Genomic DNA, 22,678 nt, shown 5'->3' with positions numbered 1-22,678 from the left:
CATCTTCCATATTTTATACTTGAAGGTATGGGTCTTACAACCCAAGCCTTCCCCAGAGGCAGACGAGGCAGGCAGAGAACGAGCAGAGCTCCCCATACAGAATAAAGTGGAGGTGGTTTTCAAATCGGCTTCCAATTTTGCAGTAAATAGCATAGATTATATGAGATTTGTTGATAATCAGCCATCAGCTGTTGGCTCACAGACATCTGCTGGGACTGCTGGTGAACTGGAATTTGTGAGCAGCTTATATGTGTATGTATATGTTTTTACAGGAATCTGTGTGCAGGTTCCTGGAAAACTAAGTACACCATTACTGCTTTCATAGGAATTACTATAAGAGGGTAAGTAGCAGTCAGGAGCTGCTAATCAAATGCACATGATTAACTGATCAGCAAGCGTGACCAGCTCTATAAACAGTTCTGGCAGTTTGCTGGTCTGGAGCATTCAGGTGTATGTTAACATAATGCAACAGGCTGTGAATCCCCCACAAATTAACCTCAAAGTGACACCTTGTAATGCTCATAGAAATAGCAAAAACCCACGAGCAACATCTCAAATTGCACAGCTCTCAATTAACATGTGAAATGTTCAAGTTCGTGACAGCACCAAAAGTATGGCTTGTTTGAAGCATTTAGTATTTTCCCACTGATGTACACTATAAAAAGTCATTACAGTAACATTTTGTGTTTATAACACAGCTTAGCAGTCAGTAAAAAAGGAAACAATGCATATTCATAATGAAGAGTTACTTTAAGTTAATAGCAAGATTTGTCTATTGCACTCAGTTCAAACTTTAAACAACAATGAAGATTCAAAGACAATAAAAACAGGTCGGGTAGCAAACTAGATACAGCACACAATCCAGAGATATAAGAAAAAAATATCCATGGAAGGAAGTAAGAGCTGATACTGTGTTCTAGTGTTCACCGATCCTTTTTGTCTTCAGCGCTCTGAAGATTCTGTAAATTAAAAACAGGATCAATGTGGGATTAGCAGTGTGAATATACAGGAGATATTCTGTGATGTGTGTTTGTCATTATTACCTGGAGTTGATGGTGTTCTCTGAGCAGTCTGTCATACTCCTGAGCCAGACCTTTGGCTTGCCTCCTCATTGCCTCAATATCTGCATCAGACTTACGAACAGCTACACACACATACACGCACTTAATGATTACAAATTTGGACTACATATCATAAAAGCTTTTTAAAATGTATCTATTGTACAACCATATGACGAAGGGACCTCTTTGTCTACATGCTCTGCAAACATAGGTGCAGCTTTCCATTAACGTATTTAAATTAGGTCGCTCACCCTCCTCGGCAGTCTTCAGCTGACCCGCCAGCTTTTCGACCTCCAGCTTCAGCTGCTGCTTTGTTGCTGACATGGATTTTTCCTTTTCCAGGAAAGACTAAGCACAAAGGATTCTCCTTAATTACTGAGCTTAAGCTGATTATTTAAACAGCAGATGACAGAGCACATGTTAAATAGAAAGCAAAGGAAAATGCTCTGTTGAAATCACAGTATGGTGTGTGCCTACACTATGCTAATGCGTGGGCATGACCCAGAAACAAACAAACAAAAAAAAAGCAAAGTAATTTTTATTATGTTACTTGACAAAAAAGAAACAAAAAGAAAAAAGAATGACCTCACTTGCTTGAGGGTCAGTTTGTCCTCCTGGTGCTGTTTCGCTGCTCTCACAGCATTGTCTATTTGTGACTGAAGACCTGCGCTGTCCTCCATGGTGACAGCAACCTGGTTTAGCAAACTGGCAACCCGACGCATGATACTGTGTTGAAGTCACAGGACAGAAAAACACAACAAAATAAGACAGTACTTCAATACGTGTGAAAGGTGTGCAGATGGGCAAAGTAAGTGACAAAATTCCACTAACAGCCAGAGAAAGAGAGAGAAGCCAGATATGTAGAGGTTCCTCTGGGCTCTGAAAAGCTTCATGTGGACGTGGTCATACACATTTGGGTTCACTTTAGCATCTTGCATCGGCTCGGGACCGGAATACTTCTGCACCTCGCGTAAAGCGTCTGGAAGGGTGGACAGAAACATGACCAAGTGGGATTTGAGTACACTTGCTATTATTTTTTAATATCTGTCACACAAAGGAGATTATGTCTGACTCACAAAAGCTCGCTTACCCAGGAAAAGAACAATAAGGACCATTATTATTGTAAAAAAGCATTTATTCCAGTAAGGAGATAACCAGCTCCATATTCTCCAGCTGAAAATCAAACGCCACCTGCAATGTAAAGGTATAGAAGATCTGCTGGAGAAGGATTTGAATGCACTCTACTGGTTATTTGTGTGAACTGCCCGTTTGGGATGATATATCTTTTTAATTATTTCAGAAATTGTGCTCCTTACAGCAAGTATCTAAATAAGCTTTTGATGACTTATGATATGCTTTTAAAATTGCCTTACCGTTGTGCTGATATTAAAGGCACACACAAAATAAGGTTGACTGTGATCTCTGCATACAGGAAGAAAGCCACCACCGTCCACTGGAGAGTCATTGCCACTGTGATTCTCTGCAGAGATAAGCACATTGATCTATGGGTAGTGTTTTATACTTGTGGAAATCTGTTTTGCCTCCACTGATGAGAGCATTTGTCTGATAGATACCAGCTTTTAGATTACTCTATTAAACAAGTGGAAGTGGGTGTGAAAATGGCCAAATATTCCTCTATTTTTATCTAAATTTTGTCTAGGAAACCATACACCACGCTGAGTTTCTGAGCATGCATATAAATGTGTCTACAGGCCTACAAAGCAGGCCAACAGTAGCAGCTATTCGGCTGTTTTCTCTATATGGGACGTTTATATCAACATTTATACCAAGTCATTCATCACTGTTCTGAATGCTGAGCTGGAGGCAGCCTACAGCGAAATATAAATCCATACAAAGCAAAAATATACAGTTGTTGGCTTACCGGACAAAGTTGTATGTTGCAAAGTAGGCTACTGGAAAGTCCAGACGAGCACACATGCGCGTACACAATTCACGACAGCTGCTGGGGAGCCTCAGAGCACCCACAGCCCTAAATAAAACTCTGCCGGATGGCCTCATTAGGGAGTCCCCTTTGGATTGCATCAAAACCCTTAAAGTGATCAAAAGATTTGTTATTAGTCGACAGAATGATTTTAAGAAGTTGTTTTTGTTTGCCTTCATAATGTCACTCTACTAAAAAACTACCCAGTGATCATTATATGAGTATAGCAAGTCATTATAGCAAATATAACTGATGTTATAAAGATATTATATTGATATTATAATGAAAATAAAAGGACTTTATATTTGCACTTCGGGTATAAATATGTTGGCTTTTCTAAATGATTTTTCTTTTCATTGAAGACTAGAAGGCCGTCCAGAAGGGGGCGATGTTGATTAAAGTTAGCTGTTGCACTGGCGCCTGGAGGAGGACGACTTGGATATCTTTTGCAATTACTGCATTAAACTCAATCCAACACAATTCCTCATGTGATAATCAAATATAAACACGTTGAAAAGTGTGGATAAAGGGTTCTATTTACAAACCAACATAATGTAAGTGTCAATAAAATAAGGAAATACGAGCTCATTACAAAAGCTAATTGATTTCTTAGTTGATAGAATTGCTCTTATTGTGTAACCTTAAAAAGGCTTCACATGAGGGGTTTTTTTTTTTGGACATTTCTCCCTCTCAAATGTACTCAGCTTGCAAAGTGTATTCACATGGGCTTCCTCTGTGAAAGAGACTGGGCTGCTATCCTTTTTGACTGCATTTCTCAGGAGGGCTGAGGAGCAAAATCTTTACAGCTGCACCCTGTGATAGCTTTTGGAGAGCGGGTAAATGAGTATGGCAGAACTGAATGTGCTTTGATTGCTCTCCTCTCCACATCGTGTTAGAGGCTACACCCACTGTAACTGTTTGTACTCATAATACATCTACAGGGAGACATCCATAAACATGAAATTATGTACACACACCAAACATTTTATTAGAAACACCTGTACACCTACCTATTCATATAGTTATCCCATCAGTCAATAATGCGGCAGCAGTGCAGAGCATACAGTCGTTGAACTACAGATCAGGAGCAAACCATCCATGTGGACATAAAGAAACAAAAACATGATGGAAAAAAAAAAAAGCAATTACAGACATGATTGTGCCACCTGCAAGATGGGCAGGTTTAAATATTTCAGGAACTCACAATAGAAATAGAAAATACTCAGAATAATTGAAAAGAAAAATGGGAGTGAATGGCAGTTCAGTGGATGGAAATGCTTCGTTCAAGAGAGAGGTCAGCCGAGAACAACCAGACCGATTTTAGCTGACAAAAAGGTGGTAGTGGTTCAGATAACCACTCAGGAAAAGAGCATTTCAGTGTGCACAATCCACCTCCAGGTACAAATAAGTAGGGTGATTTGTAACACGACTGTACAGATTACAAATACATAAGCTGAGAGTAAAAGGGAAAAAACCTCATTTGTAAATTGACAGTTTGGGCTCAAGTGCTTTATTCACTCAAATGGTCCCACTTCAGCATTTACATACAGATGAATGTCAATGCTTCACATTTCTCTTGCTAGAAATATGATTAAGCAGTCTTTATTAACAGGCTACGTACCACAGGCTTTCAAGGTGGCAGTAACTAAACCATTACTTAAAAAGCCCCTAACTGATCCATCTGTCTTAGTTAATTATTGACCGATTTCTAAATGTCCTTATTATATTCCTTTAGTAGTCTTCACAGAGTTAACTTATTATTTACCAACAACTGGTTTATTTGAAGAGCTTCAGTCAGGATTTAGAGTGCAACAAAGTACAGAAACAGCATTAGTGATGGGTATTGATAAATCTTCTAACAGTATCTGACATTGGACTCATCTCTGAGGCTGTTAGAGCTCAGGGCAACACTCAACACCGATGACCACAATATTTTACTACAGATATTAGAAAACATAGTTGGTATTAAAGTAACTGTACAGTGTGATTTGTAATATATATATCTGATAGATTCCAGTCTGTCTGTGTAAATGGTCCTTCCCTTATATATTAATCATGGGGTTCCACAGGGTACTGTGTGGGGACCAATTCTGTTTACATTATACATACTTCCAATAGGCAAAATTATTAGATAAATTCTGTATGCATTTTCATTGCTATATCGATGACACCCAGCTTCATCTATCTAAGAGGCAAGATGGTACAAATCTATTACTTTAGCTGTAAGCATGTCTTTAAGCTATAAAGGCCCAGAGGACCTGTAATGCTAAATTAAGACAAAACTGAGGTTATTGTCCCGATCCTAAAAATCTAAGAAACATGACACTTAGCTTTTATTTTATATAGCAGTACCTTAGCCTCCAGTATGACTGCAAGGAATCCTGGAGCCATTTCTTGATCAAGAAATGCACATTAAACAAATCAGTACGACTGCCTCGATTCGTTTGTGAAATATCTCTAAAATTAGAAACTTCCTGTCACATTAAAAGTGATGCTGAAAAACTAGATCATGCATTTATTATTTCTAGGCTGAACTACTTTACTTCATTATTATCAGATTGTTCTAAAAGTAGTAGAAGAAAAGGCTTAGTTGATACAGCATGCTGCGGCAAGAACACTGACACATAGAAAGAAGGAGACCATATTTCTCCCATATTAGCTTGTGTTTACTGGCTCCTTGATAAATTCAGACTTCAATTTAAAATGATTTTCCTCACACACAAAAGCTTGAATAATCAGACTGTCATATTTGAAAGACCTCGTACTATCTTATTTTCTTAACCGAGCACTTTAGTTGTGGCGGCCTTACTTGTGGTTCCTAGAGTTTTCAAAAGTAGAATGGGAGGCAGAGCCTTCACTTATTGGGCTCCTTTCCTGTGGAACCGGTTCCCAGCTTAGATTTAGGAGACAGACACTCTCTCTATTTTGAAGATGAGGTATACAACATTTTCATATAGCTTACATTGAGGGCTGGAGCAAGTAACCCTGAACACTCCCTTAGTTATCCTGCAATTGGCTTCCTGTTCCTGAGCAATTGCTTGCTCATTGGGGGTTTTATGATTGTTTAGGTTTTTTTCTAATATTTACCTTGCAAGATAAATCACCTAGAGGCAACTGTTATTGTGAATCAGCAGTATATAAATACAGTGTAATTGAATTGCAGAGTTTATGAATAGCATCAAAATATGCATCTTTTACCTTCCTTCTGACATTTGCATGTGACAAACATATGCAATATATCTTGTTTCCCTGACATTTCAAATCAAAGCTAACTACAAACAGCTAAGTTGCTAAGCTTCCAGCCCCCGGCTATGCACAGCATGAGTCAGTGAATGGCAGGGAAGGCAGCCTGACAGATGAGGCCCTGATAAATTTCCAAACTGATATATTTGAAAAACAGAATTTTTATTAAGCTGTAATAAAGAAACAAATATGTCCATTGTTTTACTTTGAGTTGCAGGTAGACTTACCCAGATTGTAAATGGTTATGGAAGGTCACAAATGTGTTTGTATTCACTGCCGTTCACTGACTTTGGTGACTTCTTGGCAAAATTGTTCTGTGGCTGGTTACAGTTGTTATCAGGCTGATGATTTCAGTTCTCTCTGAGATTGCTTTGTTAAATGGGACATGTTGAGAGTCATTGATGCAATATTGAAGAGCCACGCCAGCCTCACAAAATCCAGGGTATTGTCTCCCCCAGCTCTGTGTCCTTACACAAGGACGTGTCATTCGGGCTTTGGATTTCCTTAAAAGCGTACTTTCCTGCCTCAATTTCCTGTCATCCCAAGCCAAAGTCAGCATTTCCTTACCTTTGCTGAAAAACAATTCTGAGGCACATTTCACACGACTCCCTGAGAGCTTTTGCTTTGGGAACTACAAAGATTTTTATTTTTCCCCAGTACACTGCTTTCTACACTAACAGCCACAGTTGGTGTTATGTTCATATTTCTGTTCTCAGGTGTAGGTGTAGGTGTAATTTCTTAGCTAGCCTATTGTCATCAATAACAACTGATTAAATCAACTCAATTACAGCATCAACATTCAGCCTACATTTGCAGGTGTAGAAATCTTACTGCAGTCAAAAGCCACGAGTGATCCAAACTCATCAACCAACTATTTGGGGGGCTCTCAGAACTTTTACTTGACCTCTGTTGTGTTTGCTTTAGACTTTAGTATTTTAAAGACACTGGACACAGAACTGTGGTCTCATTTGCATACAGCTATCCAAGTGCCAAAGTCACAATCTGAACTATTATGGGCACTGAATGTGAAAGTCATAGACTCCACTAAGCTAACGACACAGGCCACTGTCTCAGTCTTGGTTCAAAGCTACAATCTTTATATTTATAGTTAAATATAAATGTTTGCAAAGTTAAAAGACTTTATGAGATTGGTGGAGTCCAAAAAATGTGCAACCGGATTGAAATTATGTAAAAATAGACGCCTTTATCCACACAACAATGCAGGGAGAAAATGAGCATTAGTGACGCATAGGATAATTCAGCTATGCATACACACAATTTCAAGCCTGATACGGAAAAATAATGCATAATTTAACAAAAGAAAAACAGACAATTTCACAGAGCATGCATTTTGTGTTGTTCTTTTGTAACATTTTTTCTCCTTCACACATTGACACAAACTCAAAAGGTGTGATTTGATAGATTTAATGTAACGTTCCTAAAAAATCTAACGAAATGCTAGTTATAGTTAATAAGCAAGAAATGATAGTTCTGCAAGGATGGAGAACACTATAATTTGAGGATCGAAAGGTTTTGTACATCGTCTTTATTTTGCTAACTGAAAACGTAAAAAAAAATGACAGAATTTCTGAAAACAAAACCATTTATTTTGATCACAGAAGTAGTAACAGAGAATTATCAATCTATGTTGTTTCTACTGATGTAATATGATTGATTTAATATAAAGATTGTATTGCAGCGTAGTTTGTGAAATGATAAAGTTCAGTGCTGTCTGCTGAACTGTGAATAGCAGGCTGTAGCTGATAACTAGCTTTGGAAATACAACGCTGGAAACAGTGACATAACATATTGTACGTATATACAAATGTTGAGGGGTATACGCATGTGCATGATCTGATATCATCATGTTGGTGCTGCTCCTGGATCAACAAAATAGGTTGGATTAGGTTCAACATTGTGAGTGACCAATCACATTGCAGTGATGTCATAGATTTGCAAAAACGCGTCACACGACACAGTAAACCACAACACTAACCCCATAACCTTAAACCTAACCCTGACTATAGCCCTGTAACCTTAACCCTAAACACAATCACATCCTAACCCCCCAACCCCAACCGCCCCTTTTTTGAATTTCATCGGCAGGTTTTTTTTTCCCCAAGTTGCAAAGCTATGACAATGTAATTGGTCAGATGCAATGTTGATCCTGGACAAACAGTATTATGCATAACAACACAAACACGATGATATCAGACAGACCATATGGATGTAGTCATTTATAACTTGAAGACAGCCCAAAAAAATCCACTCTGTTGGGCTCTTCTGCCTCTCCATCTGGCTAGATGCATGATTAAAAACTGTCAACCAATCATTCACCTACCTATGATACTGCTTGGTGCATATTTGTTTCAGAAACAGAGACCATTTTAGTTATGTTAACAATACAATGCACATTTTTATAATAAATATGGACTAAAAGTGTACACTTTTAGCAAAGCACTTTATTTAGGCAAAGAAAGATATTGGGTATTCCCAGCTCGACAAACACTACACCTGTGTGTAGTTTACCACAACCACTGAAATTTTGCAACTCTGTTGTGACACCGGGACACTTGAAATCCAGCAGAATCTAAATTTAAAATGCAGTTGCCAATCATGTCTGCACTGAATGCAAACTGCATCGTGCCAAATTTAAGATGCCGGGCTCTGTTAGTGAGCTTTGTTATGGAGGTCCCACTGATATCATTCCATGAGGGGGGAGGAGACTGGTGTATAATCACCAGACAGCAGTCATCACTGTGAGGAGAACTGGAGGGCAGCAATTTTCTCTCTGCTGTCTACCTTCTCACACACAGTGGTTGACACTCTGTCATTGCCTGATAAACATTTGGACTGATATGTGGCTTTGTGCACACATTATATGGGCATAGCAGCACATGCTGGCATATACACTCATGAATTTAGGGTGCACACAATGCTGAATAGATGAATGGTGGACACACATGTGCACATGCAATTGGTTTCTGACTGGCAGGTGCAGACAGACACACTCAGACCGGGCATATAGCCATGTCAGCGCAAAACTTGTGACTTCTTTTTGTCCTTCACAATTTTGGTTCGGAATGATAAGAATGTGCTAGTCAGCCCTTTTTGTCTAGTCAGACTGAAGGATGAGAAAGATTTCACAACGTAATGGCAAATCCATGAGTCTTAATAACTATGCTTGATAAATAAGCGTTTCTGTAGTTTCTTATTTAGCATGTATCCAAGTTGCTTATCCATGTTTACCCCTCTGGATTTCTTTGTTCTCTGACATACAGTGGATTTTAGAGATGAGCACTTGTCTCATTAAGTGTCTGCTTTCTGCTGATAACAACAAGGGAATACTGATCTGCACAGCACTGTTTAAAAGGCAGACAGTGTTTCATGTTTTTTCTGTATCAATGATGCCATTAAGGTCATGTCAGGTGGAGGTTATGTTCCATTGTATCTGTCTGCCTTTAATTCCTGCTTCTTCTTTTCTTTAATATCTCAGCCATAGATTTTCTTGTACAGAGATTATAGGTTTTTATCAGAGTCATATATCTTTCAACTCTATAAAGTGTCCTTCCATCTCACTAAATGTGGCTTGGTGAGAGTAACATTTGGAAAATGACCACAAGCAACGATTTGTCAAACTGTGCTGGCTGGTGTGCTCAATACACTTTCTTCTTCTCTACAGTAGCAGAATTACAGTTGAGTGTTCGCTGACCTAATGCAATAGAGGCTCCATACGGACAGAGTAATGTGATTTCCCAGGCTTTTATTCTGTGTCTGCTGCTAGATAGAGAGGAGCCCCGAAGAGATGCCATCTGAATTGGGGATGGCTGTCGGAGAGAGGCGGCCATTGAACAAGGGATGGAAGGACATAATGCATGTGATAGGGACAGCAGCAAGCTGCAGCCTGGATGTGGACTGCAGACGAGAGGGACAGAGGAAAAAGACAAGGACTCACTGGGGTCAAGTGATTATTATAAGGCTCTCAGTGAAGCATCACTGACCCTTTGATATTAACTGTGCTGCTAAATAAGAAACTACAGAAATGCTTAAATATCAAGCATGTGTTGTATTGTGTGTGTTGGTCATCATAAGTTAGAGTTGTAGTGGCACCTGCTGAGCTATCTAACATATCCCAGAAGGTTGATTCTGTTCATCTGGACGTAGCGTTTTCAATGGGAGAAACATTTCGTCACTCATCAATGCATTAATGCAATCACACCATTGTAGCCATTCCCCAGCTCTCTGTGAATGGTACTCATGGCCATTGATCAGTGGTCTTTGATCAATGGTCATGACAATTTCCATATTAATGATCAAGGAACTGACCTCACAGCCCATTGTTCATTCAGTGGGCTGGTTTCAGTCATTGTGCCAATGTACTGTTTATAAGGTTGGAGAAACCTGCAGTCAGCTGAGACTGAAGAAGTCACTTGGATGAGTGACGAAACGTTTCTCCCACTGAAGACGCTACGTCCAGATGAACAGAATCAACCTTTTGGGGATTTATTTACCTGGGTGATTCAGCATGCAGTCCCAAGCTTATCAGTTCCAAGCTAAATGGAGAACGACTGAGACTGTTTGTTTTTCTTTGCTTCTTTTATGTTTGGTTTCTTCAATGGACAAAAGATGTTGATCAGATTTTAAAAGTAATTACATTTAGACAAAATAATGAGATGAAGGCACAATTGTTGACACGGGTCACCACCTCACAACCAGAAAAGATTTTTTACAATGTAACTAAAGGCTCTGCACATTTTCAGTATATCTTAGAAACATATGGTCTGGGAAAAAATATTCAAAAAGATTTGATTGTTATAGATGAGCCCAAGACAAAAGATGTTCCACAATAGTTGTCTTTATTAAGACTGAACTCTTTTCCACTAACAAATGCCTGCAATATGTTAAAACCAAAAGAAATGTGTAAGACACTCATCCTTTTGTTTTTGCAACAATTACAGAGATAAACACTACAAACTAATGCACAAAAACAACAAAACAATTAAAGGAAAAAAAATCACAGCTCTGTTAGCAAGCAATGCCCAAAGAACGTTATTCATAATTGTAATGTTGCCGTTTTGATTTTGTGTTAGGTAAGAAAGGGCTTCACAATAATATTTAACTAGTCAAAGGAGTTAGCAAAGAAAAGCGTCTGGACTTCTTTAAGTTAAAGAAGTCCAGACGCTTTTCTTTGCTAACTCCTTTGACTACGATGACCTGGATGACTGAGAACCTTCACAGACAATATTTAACTACTTTAATCCATAAATAAGACAAAAAAATCTTTTTAAATTGGTTTTGAAAAAGTGGAGTGTGTCATATATTCAAGGTCTAAGACAACTATGTTGAAAGCATTGCCTACTGTTTGAATAGAGTGTATCAGTGTAATGTGGCGTTTTACTGCAAGTGTGAAGGGATTAAGATGTATCTGTGGTTTAAATGCTGCTGGTGAGCAACTGCATATAAAATATAGACGTATAGTACTGTGCAAAAGTCTTGAATCACCCCTCATTTCTTGATATTTTGCTCTCAAGGTTCCAGACTTTCTTTCTGTCATTTTAAGAAGTGGTCCTGAGCAATAGTTCTCCAGGCTTTCTGCAGATCAGGTTTTTCTTTGGACTTTGGCTGTTTTTTTCATTCGTTTTCAGTCCAGTCCTTGTACCATTTTTAAAGCAAATATTATTATTGTTTAAGCCACTTAACACTGACATGAAAAAAGAAATCCTTAACTCAATGAACCATTGTGGCCAAAAACATAACAGACAATTTAGCAAAGAACCAAAATATAGTTTTAAATTGTATCTTTAGGCACTTTGTTACTAGCAGCCCGTTGCAAAAACACACCATTTGTTCCCATTACTTTAGCTTAATCGGCAAAAAATGACCAGAAATAACTGTTTGACAGACATAAAATAGTATTTTTGCACAAACAAAGGGAATTCCAAATGAACTGTTAGCTGAAACTTGGCATATCTTGGCATGGGGTGCAGTGTATCCTTAAAATATGTGAGGAAATTGGACAAGTGAAGGAAAAACACAAAGTAGCAAACCTAAGCAAAACTACCTGCAGCAGATGAACAGTATCAGTGAGTCATGTCCTTAAGAAATAGGAAAAAATACAGGAAAGAACTGGCACAGGACCTGAAAAATACATCTGGCCCTTCAGTTTATCAATTTAATGCTTGCCTCAACAGAAATGGTCTCAGTTTCAGGGTCACTGTCAAGGTGAGGTCAGAAAAGAGGTATAACAGTGAGTGCCCACAGCCATCAGTAAAACACAGTGAAGGCTCTGTCATGGTTTGGGACCGGCGGCCATATTTCCACGTATGCTTGTATATGTTGCAATAAATAGTTCCACATATTTCCTATTTTGCTAGCAAAATGTAGAGAAATGAGGAGTGGCATGAGACTTTTTGCACAGCAGAAGCTGACCTCTAGGAAAAACAAAAAAGTAAAACATAATGGTAAATAGAAGAATTGTATTAAAGAATGACGTGAAAACTTTTCATCTTGTTCTCTAGTTTCAAGTGTTATGATGTTTATTTTGTAACCTATGACCCCCATTAGAGTCAAAGCGAAGTATGAAGCAGGATATTTTTTTGTGATTGACAAGTCGTTATGATACTAGCGAGCAGTGTGGATCTTTTATCAGTCTGATCTGCCCCTTATGACAGCTGTCCTCCTGCTTAAGGCTTGGCATGGTGTTCCACTAACCAATATGTGACGCCAGAGTGGCTACATCCATCTTTAATTTTCAACCTATGGTCAGCACTCAAAGTGTTTTGCTATCCCAGTTTATAAAACTGACTTTTCTGAAGGCTTGTGCAATATGTTTTGTTGCCACAGAGGAAATGAAGCGTTAAAACAATTTTATAGCGCGAGAAATGAATGAGGAAAATGCGGCTCAAAAAGGTCAGTCTGAAAAATGCCAACTATATTGACAAGAGACACAAAGCTTGATTTTACACATTACTGTAGTTCATTTTTCAGTTGCACCGGAGAAGAGCCTTTGCAAAGAAGCATCTTTTCTCCTCTGTTATAGTCATGGTGTTTGTAACAACATCATATCAATAAAAAAGGTCTTAGTTGGGATAGTTCGGAGAGTTTAATAATGCAATGTTTTTTCAAAATAAGAGCGGCAATTGATTTGGTTTAATACACCGCTACACCCTTTCCATTTTTTCTATGACATGGGCTACAGTGTGACAAAATAATAATTACATATTATTAGATATTAAGTAGATAGTAAAACTTCCAGACCAGCAAAGCAGCTTTCATTTGTGGCGACAGCAAACAATACAGGCCATTAACACTAACCTGTAGTAGACTTTGTGAAGATTTTTGCCACTAGTCAAACTAATGTATAAGTAAGATGTCAGCTGGTTAGCGTAGTAGAAAAAGTGACCTGACTTTAAAACAGCTGGCAATGGGAGCAAGAAGCTACAAAACACAACAGAAGTCTAACCAAGTAGGCCCTTTAAGGTCAGTATGTGACAAATAATTGAAATAATGCAAATAATGGAATTAGCATTGCCATTAAATGATGTACCCAGTACTCACACATTTCTGTGTGTGCAGGAAGTAACATCAAGGGAACTGATACATTACCCAGCGCATCAGGATATGTTGGTGTGTTTACGAGACCTTTTTTTGGCTTGTTTGTTTCTCTCCAGTGTGGCTGCATTTGTGGATCGAAAACAAACTGTGACCTCAGAGTCTAGTTAACATAAATTGTATTGGTCTTTGAGAGGTAATTTTAGGAGGGAATCAATAAAAATGATTTTTTTTCCAGCAGCACTGATGAAGTTTAGAATAGTACCCGGCATTTGAGCACAGATCTAATTCACGTGTTTTCCAGGAAGATAATCCTGTTGGTTATTGTGTCTCACTGTTGTATGCCCATATAAATGTATAGACTTATTTCTGATGCCTCACCTTGGAAGTTTGTCTCGTAAAATTCAGACTTGTATACATATTCATCTTAGCTTTATCCTCTGGCTAAATGTGCCATCTTGTAGGTCACTTTCTTTGCCCTGTCAGCTAATCTGTTGCTGGCGGTGTTCCCATCTCCACTCTCAATCACAAATGTGCCCTCAAGGCACCATGAAATCCACACTGCTTGTTAACAGTGGGAGCCATAAAGAACCTCGCCTGCATCAATATTCCCATATCACTCCTTTCTGCTGTGCTACAAACCAGACGCCGACAGCTAGAGAGGCATCTGATCGAGGTTGTGTAATCACTCAGGTAGCCAACACAACTGTGCTCTCAGGATTTAAAGGGCTCTTCAGTTTTCTACCATACCTGATGCAGCAACAGCACGCATGTGAGAAGTTCATTACAGAGATGTACCATGGGAACAAATGGAAATGAATTTGTGTGTATCTTCATGTATGCATGGGAATGCGATGCCTGTATCCACATCACAGATAGAGTCTAATTCTTGACCCTGGGATTGAAATGAAGTAGACTGCCACAGTAGCTGAGGGTGGCTTTACATGCTGATGAATATTGTTACTCTGTATCCAGATTTGGTATTAGAGTGCACATCAAATGTAATAAGATGACAGTATTTTTTTTTCCTGTAGATTTTTACTTCAGAACTGCAGCTGAATGAATAAATTATTCTGAGTTATTTAGGGCAAATGTGTCAACTAGACAAGTTGAGCCAAAAATACAAAGCTGGCTGCATCATAATCTATCAGCTGAAAAATAAAAACACATTTACCGTCCTTTTTCTTTGACAAACAATCAAAGGCATGCACTACTGGTAGTTACACACAAGCATGGAAGAAGAACTTCATTGTTGTGTATTGTAAACAAAATCTTTTATTTTCCTTCATGATATTTGCAGTGATCCTTTATTACAGTCACGGATTTGCTTATTTGGAGAGCATTGTCGTTTGGCTGCTGTTATTAAGCACAGACAATTCGATAATACAACAATTTCCCTTCGGTTAAGAAACTTGCGTATTGAAACGTTATCTGTGGATTATTGTGCCATCGAAAATAAACACAGTGCTTGCTGATCATTCATTCAGCGTGTTCAGCATGTGCTCGTCACTGTCACAGTCTCCTGTTCTGCCACAAAACGAAAATAAGGCAACTGTAGAATTTCCATTTGGCTCAAAGAGGTGACTGCTAATGCGAAACAGATTTTTCATAACATCTGTTTTTATGTCAGACGTGATGATGAGAACCGTGGCGTTCTGTTGCGCCTGAGAAATGTGATCTTGGTCTTTGTCAACTATAAAAGCGGTGTTTGTGAGCGGCAATCTCAAAGTTTTTTTTACCTTTTTTTTTTTTTAGCTAAAGCAACAAAACATCCACAACTTCCAATACCTGTGTTTCCACATTACATTTGACCTGTGTGTGTTTTGGTGTGTCTTCACGCTTATTGTCTCATTTAAGTGTGAGTGCTCTTCCCTTAGAGGGTTCCCAGGCAATAAGGTCAGTGGTCACTGGTGATATCAGGGTCTGGTGTCAGAACAAGTTGCACAGTGATGAATGGGAGTAATCTCACAGCTGTTACACAGTCACAGACATTTTACTTGGGGGAGGGGAGAATACGAGTGAACACAAAATTTATTATAAATATACATTTACATAACAATTTCTATGTCTTTGTCTCTCTCTCTCTATCTCTCTCTCTCTCTCTATATATATATATATACTTTGTTTACCCTATTCTGTACATGTATTTGTATGTACACAATGTTATTCATGTTGCTACTGATACAAAAAGCCATGCAATATCTACAGTACAGTAAACAGTATATCTATGAAACCTAGTTTTGTTCTCAATAAATAGTAATAAATAATCTAACTGGTGTTGTTGTATGTTCTACTGCCCATAACATTTACATTACTGCTTTGGATTAACATTTTCCCTTTTTCGTCTTGACCTGATGTCAGTTTTAGCTGCTTTGACTGTATTTGCTGATAAGATGATAAGTTCCTTCACTCCACATTCTCTGAAGATAGACATTTCAGTTGGGCGTCTTTGTCCTCAAACGTCACCTTTTTGTTCCTCTTTGGGTCAATCCAAGAGTTGTGAATAATAGCGTTATTGGGGGTAGGGTCCGCCTCAATTATTGACACCACTCGCTTCTTCATCTTGCTTTTCAAGACTTTCTGGAACTTCTGCCTTGTGAAGGCATAGAGTAGTGGGTGAAAGATAGTTGTCCCATAAGCCATGACCAGGAAGCCTAGTCGCAACTTGACCATCAGGTCACTGAGGCCCACGCTGAGGATTACTGTGTTTAGTACCGTGATGGGCGTCCAGCACAGCAAAAAAGTAGACACGATGAGGAGGGACATTCTGAAAACTCTCTTTTGGCGTTCCCGTCTTTCCCTGTGACGTTTAACCGCCCTGCGCAAAGCAATAATGACGGAGACGGAGGTTCGCATACCCAGCGTGGGATTACGGGTGCCACTGCTCTGTGAGCCGTCCGTGGTCTCTTGCTGTGTTGTCATGGTTGTCATGGACAGACGCTTTTTCCTGCGAGCTTTCTTCTTCTGTGAAGCATGGAAACGCGTACCAATGCGAATGTTGAGCGCTTGCAGGATCTTTGAGTAGGTGATCAGCATGACAATTGCAGTAAAGAAGAAAATAGGAATCTGAGCAAGCAAGTGGTAATAGAGGCCAAGTTCATTGTAGTACTGGTTAGTGGGGACCACGTTCTCCACCAGTGTCTGGTTCCGCTCTGTGTAGCCTTGAGCAAAGAAGCCCACCTCAATAAAGGGTACAAGGAAGCTAACAAAGGATAGCACCCAGATGGTGGCCAGCAGGGCCAGGGCACGACCCATGGTCAGGACTCTGTTGGCTGGTTTGACAGAGATGTCGTAACGATCAAGGGTGATGGCCAGCACATTAGCAGCAGTGGCAACACTAGCAAAGGAAACACAGGCTTCATGGAAGCAACAGACGAGGGCTGTGTCTCCTTCCAGGGAGAGTAGGACCACCACAATGGTGAGTGGGATGCAGCACAAGCAAACCAGTACATCCAGCACATGGAGGTTCATAGTGACGATGTTACTGACGGAGCTAATGAGGTTTGACTTCATGCAGTAAAGGGCAAGCACAGTGAGGTTGGAGCTCAGGCCAAGCAGGATTTCTAGCATGAGGAAGCCTGTCAGAGAGACCTGAAAACTAACAGGATATAGGCTGGGGGTCGCCGGACTCATGGTGCCGCTGATGGGCTCAGTGTTGTCGGTGACCGTGACGTTGCTCATGGTGGCTTCTTTTTCAGGGCACATTATCCTGTGTGTAGGGAGTGAAAAAAAAAACAATATTTATGAAGTGGAAAAGGAAATGAGGGGTTTTTGTTTGTGCATCTCTGGGAAGTTCCATTTAACACTTGTGTGATAACTCTTATCAGATGAAGTTATCCAGTAAGAAGGAAGCATCAGCATTTAAATGAGAAATACAGAGAGCACACACTTAAATAGAGCAATGATTTTCTTTCCTGTTATGCCCTGCAGATTAGATTGTCTCACTACGTGATTGGCATGACTCCTTGGTAACTATACTGTCTCAGTGATCTCTTACTTTTGTGCTTTTCACAGTCCTATTTCAGGCTGTTGCATCTACAGCGGAGACATATCACAGAAATCCTCGACTGAATTCCAGTGTTTTCAGTTTCAAGATTGCTTGGTATATTGTTGTTTTGTCAAAACCTACTTGTGGCACAGCGTAGTTCTGAGCATCTACTGAATAACACTTTATAACACATTATATGTTCCTTATTAACTAAACTAATTATTATTCAACACATTTTCTCAATTGCAAAATTATGAATTATAGTTTATAACAAGATGACTCTGCCAAACAGGGATGTTTACATTGTCAGACTTCCAGCTATTAGAGATGCACATTAAAATACCGAGTGTCTATTCAAGCTAATCAATGGATCAAAGAAAAAAAGCTGCTGGCATTTGGAAATGTCATAAAATTGTTGTTAGGAAGAAGAAAAATTATATCTTACTCTAGGATAAATCATAATAGCTTATTAGTGCATGCATTATTAAACTCATCTAGCCAACCCTAGTCAAATCTGAATATGGTTATTAGATGACATGGAGAACAACAAATGTTTCTGTAATATTTACCCTTGCCTCCAGCACTATCTGAATACCAGAGCGGTGTAATCAGGCCATAGAGTCCATGTTAGATCCACAGAGACGAGCATCGCATCCAAACATTGCTTGTAGAAAAGTGCTTCCGTTCAACTAGAGCCCCCAGCGAGGCTTTTCCTTTTACTGCTAGTCCCTCCCAGAGAGGCCGAAAAACCCCACCTGTCTCACCAAAGATGTCAATGAGTTGTCACTTTTCTCCTTTCTGACCTTGTTGGCAAGAAAGCTAAGCAATTAGCCACCTGTATCCAGTGGATGCTGGGGAACATAGGCTGATGTCTTCTAGGCTGATTTTTTTTTCTTCTCTCAGATCTCTGGTTTGATTTGGTAATGCTGAGATAACTGATAGATGAGCGGAGCAGGGATCAGATGTCTGAGCCACCTCCTGTTTATAGTCGCATGATATTCCCAGGCAGGAGAGTCGCAGCCAACCAAGAAAACGAAGAAACGCAGACTCTCTTTTTCCAGTGCAGTGCTAAAATGTACTGCTCATAACATGAGCCTTTTTGCTTCTTTTGTATACAGTGAGAAAATAGCAGTCAGATATGTGTGTATAAGAAAATAGTTACATCCATATCCATGTCTGGTACTCCAAGAAGCGCAGTTGTCTGTCTGCCATGCAGATATTTCCGGTGCACAGCACAGTAATGTCCCACATGTATTTGGGAGAGGTCAGAGTGTCCGGCCAGCATACAGGCCCATGCTTCCCCTGGGAGTACTAATGGAACAGGCCTTCAATCTCTACCTTTCTCATTAGTCTCTGTTCTCTTGGCTCCAGCTGCCATTGACTGAGCACAGATCTCCAGTTTGTCCCTCAACATGCTGAAACCTAAATCACTGGAGATGGCATGACTGTAGTGTATGTGTATCCAGTCACAATGACATATGTGAACACTGTCATTTGTGATTACCAGTATTTAAAGGTACTCAGGAGGGCTGGGGTGGGGTGGGGTGGGGGCTTGAGTCTGCAATTCAGGCAAAGGTCATTATCGTGAGGTAGTGGATGTCAGTTCACCAGAGAGAGAAATTGCCTTTTAGATTTGTAAAGAGATCCCAGACAATAATTAGTCTTTAAGAGGCCAGATGTGTAAACGGTATCATCTACATGTCCTTCAGTTCCACACCTTTCATTCACAGTGACCTAAAGAGACAGAGAGAAAAAGAGAGAGGACAGGAAAATGGATAATAACGAGAATAAGATAAGGACAGAGAGGGAGTAGAAGGAGAAGAAAAGGGAAGTGTGGGGGATGCATTAGTGAAAGTAGACATATCCTCAGTAGAGAGGCGACAAAGAAATTCTCATTAACAAAGCAGCAAGCCTCTGATGTCTTATCGTGTTCCTGTGCAGAACCTGATGCACTTGGTGAATGAGACAGTAGCACTAATAAAGGGATGCACAAAAGCCACGGAGTATTTTACATCTCATCGTTCGGTTTGAGATTCAAGATTAACTGCAGCGTTATCTTGTCATTCTTGTTATGCATGTACATATTAATATAGGTAAATGCTTATTAGGATGCTACTTGTGCAACAACAGTGTTGGTGACATTGCTGTTGTTGCATTTTCACCAACGGCACAGACTTGCTTAAAGCTTTGGTGGAGTGCGATCCGTTGGGAAACTTGCCACAGAGACATGGATGCCTCCTCGCCTGCCTCGATATGTGATCCATGTAATCTCTCTGGAAGAACACGTCTGTCACTCTCCAAGGTTGCAAAAGTGAGATATGCCTTTACTTGTATACCAGAGTGCCATCATAAATGATCGTTCCTCTGTAGCACGCAAGACATACAGCACAATTTTAAGGTGAACAACCAAGATTTCATGTTTAGTTTCTTATATCACAGAGCATAGAGCATGTGCTTGTTTGTAAGTAGGTGTGTAGCAGTAAGACACAAGTGTGCCCACAGTGGAATACACGTACATTGCAGTGGATAAAATTAAAAAAAGAAGAAAAAGCCTTTTAGACAATTAGCTTCCTCGAATTGCCCATTAAAAACAGAATTGATTTTATTTAGCTACTAATTGGTTTAAGCAAAACCAAATGTTTCTCAATTAAAGTCCTCCAAAAAATGCATTATGACTGAAACTGTTCAGGAAATTATATTTGTGGTTTCTAATCCTGCACAATTGTTCTAACAGAGATGTTTGGTCCCTGATTAATCTTTGCTGCCATATACTCTCTGCTCGGCTTAGCGCTGTAGATCAAAGCAATAAGTATAGAGTGCCCCATCACAGCACAGCAAAGCTCACCATGCAGAGTAAACACAGATGCTCCTGAGCTGGTCTGTTCACCACGCTGTCCCCTGTCCTTCCACCTCTGCAACAATTCGGAGCGACTGACAGAAGCTGCTGTTTTTCTCTTTCGCTTCTCCCAGCAGGAATCCAGGACTGAATAGTGATGAACATAGAAGGGTCACACAACTGACAGATGTTCTTTCCTTCCTGAGTACCAGACAGAAAAAGTCCAGAAAGATGAGTCTTGACATGGATGTTGGTGGGATTCCCCTTTTTTCCCTCTTTTGCCCATTTTACTTTCATCCATCCATGCGCACTGTGAAAACTCCTTTAGCCACCCAACTCTCTGTTGTGATCGCTCCTTCTGTCAGGATAGGAGTGCAAACCATCACACTCCTGGTATCTCTCTCCTGCTCTGCTCCCCTCTTTCTCCCTCACTCCCTCGATCCCTCCCTCTCTCTCTCTCTCTCTCTCTTACTGCGGAGGTTTGCAGTGCTCTCCCCGTCCTGATTGGTCTTCTGTAATAGGCTTAACTCTTTCCTCTCTGGTACGGGGAGGTATTTCCTTTTGTTCTGATGCTCTCCTCTTTCCCTGTCAGTGATTGTAGCATTCCATGTGAGCCTGTAGTGAACAGCGCGGGATTAAAAAAAAAACTACTACACTTATGCACAGGGACTTTAGATGTCACTGCGCTAATCACACATCCTGCTTCAAAAGCAACCGGGCAGACTTTCGAAGCAAAAACAGGGGTAATGCATCCAGGATGATGTATTAATTAGCTCTGTCACAATATAATGAACAAATAATGCGCTTGTAGACCGTGGAAGGAATGATGAGGATGGAGAGCCAGAAGAGAGACGCAATATTTCAGCATTGATTTTTGTGCACAGGTCTAATTATGCATGTGCAAGTGAGCATGAGAGACAGCAAAACTGATAGAGAAGAGGTAAATTCTTGATGCTACGTGTGGGAGAATAGATAATGCAGGAAAGGTAGAATTCAGAAACAGGGGATAGAGTATTGTGGGCTCTGATTGATAGTTTCAATTAAGTTGCTTTGTCAGATCAGTGAGAGGTTGACCACCCTCTATTTCTTTTTCAAGTCTCATTTGTCAGGTGCAGTTATTGTCAGAGGGCATCCTGGTACCTGACAGCCTGCAGTAAAGAAGATGAAGGCAACTGTCATTCTGTATAGTGACTTGAAAAGAGCAATTAGCCCGCAGAAAACTTAGATTCAAAATTAAACCTTTACAAATGCGTTCAGGAGAAGAAAATCTGGGAATGCGCAGCATATCGAACCTTGAGGTCAATGAGCGATGGTGAAAAAAGAAATCTGCAGAAATCTGTGGTGGGCAAAAGCTCACCAAAACTGGCCAGCTGAAGATTAAAAATAAACCTAAAATTAATAAATTGCTTGTTTGCAAAAGCATAAATTTGCGGTTTCAACCTGCTTTATATCAGAGGTCCATGTTTGTGGTTGTGGTGCGATGGTGTGGGAAATGTTTTCTTCACTCACTTTAGGCCCCTTAAAACCAGTCAATGAATATGTAAATGCTTATCTCGGTATCGTTGCTGAATATTTGTCTTAATAGCCTCCTCTTTTCCATCTTTTAATGGCTACTCTTGTCGTGTTATTACACTATATCACAATCCAAAAGTTGTGTTAATATAGTTTTGTCAATATAACATTGGAGACAGTAGCCTATTAGGCATGTGCTCTGAAGATCCAGATTCAGCATCTTGGATGTTGTAGAATTGAGACATTTGTAGGATGAATGTGTATCTAACACAGAAATGACATAATGCAATCATGTAACACGGACTCAGGAACACTTCCAGCATCCAGCGTTAAGAGCTAAGGGAGAAAGAGGGGTTGGTAAGTGCTCAGTAAGTGTAGTAATTGCACTTTATCATCTGCCACCTACTTTTCAAGGCATTTAGAGTTTTTGGTATCAAAGGTCTAAATAAGACTATGAATTACAGCACCCAGTTTCAAATAAATCAGTCACTCTATCAGGTATCCATCCATGCATCTTCTTCTCCTTTTATGTCAATATTTCACAA

The 22,678-nt window shown here is 39.8% G+C and overlaps 2 protein-coding genes across 2 annotated transcripts; both read right to left on the bottom strand.

The window, feature by feature from the left end:
- Positions 1–618: 618 nt before the first annotated feature.
- LOC100702714 (B-cell receptor-associated protein 29) lies at positions 619–4,087 on the bottom strand. Its single transcript, XM_003443979.4, has 9 exons — positions 4,014–4,087; positions 2,944–3,111; positions 2,435–2,541; positions 2,152–2,252; positions 1,893–2,040; positions 1,652–1,787; positions 1,313–1,409; positions 1,044–1,144; positions 619–959 (listed from the first exon to the last, which is right to left on the bottom strand). The coding sequence occupies exons 3-9, from the start codon at positions 2,524–2,526 to the stop codon at positions 924–926; spliced, it is 711 nt and encodes a 236-aa protein (XP_003444027.1). The 5' UTR covers positions 2,527–2,541; positions 2,944–3,111; positions 4,014–4,087; the 3' UTR covers positions 619–923.
- Positions 4,088–15,054: 10,967 nt separating this feature from the next.
- LOC100699737 (probable G-protein coupled receptor 22) lies at positions 15,055–21,057 on the bottom strand. The gene is made up of 3 exons (XM_005450920.4): positions 20,631–21,057; positions 18,355–19,519; positions 15,055–17,506 (listed from the first exon to the last, which is right to left on the bottom strand). Exon 3 carries the CDS (start codon positions 17,500–17,502, stop codon positions 16,204–16,206), a length of 1,299 nt encoding a protein of 432 aa, XP_005450977.1. The 5' UTR covers positions 17,503–17,506; positions 18,355–19,519; positions 20,631–21,057; the 3' UTR covers positions 15,055–16,203.
- Between the last annotated feature and the right edge of the window lie 1,621 nt (positions 21,058–22,678).

The sequence above is a fragment of the Oreochromis niloticus genome, linkage group LG7, assembly GCF_001858045.2.
Source record: "Oreochromis niloticus isolate F11D_XX linkage group LG7, O_niloticus_UMD_NMBU, whole genome shotgun sequence".
Classification (NCBI taxonomy): Eukaryota; Metazoa; Chordata; class Actinopteri; order Cichliformes; family Cichlidae; genus Oreochromis; species Oreochromis niloticus.
This window is presented reverse-complemented; position numbering and strand designations above follow the sequence as displayed.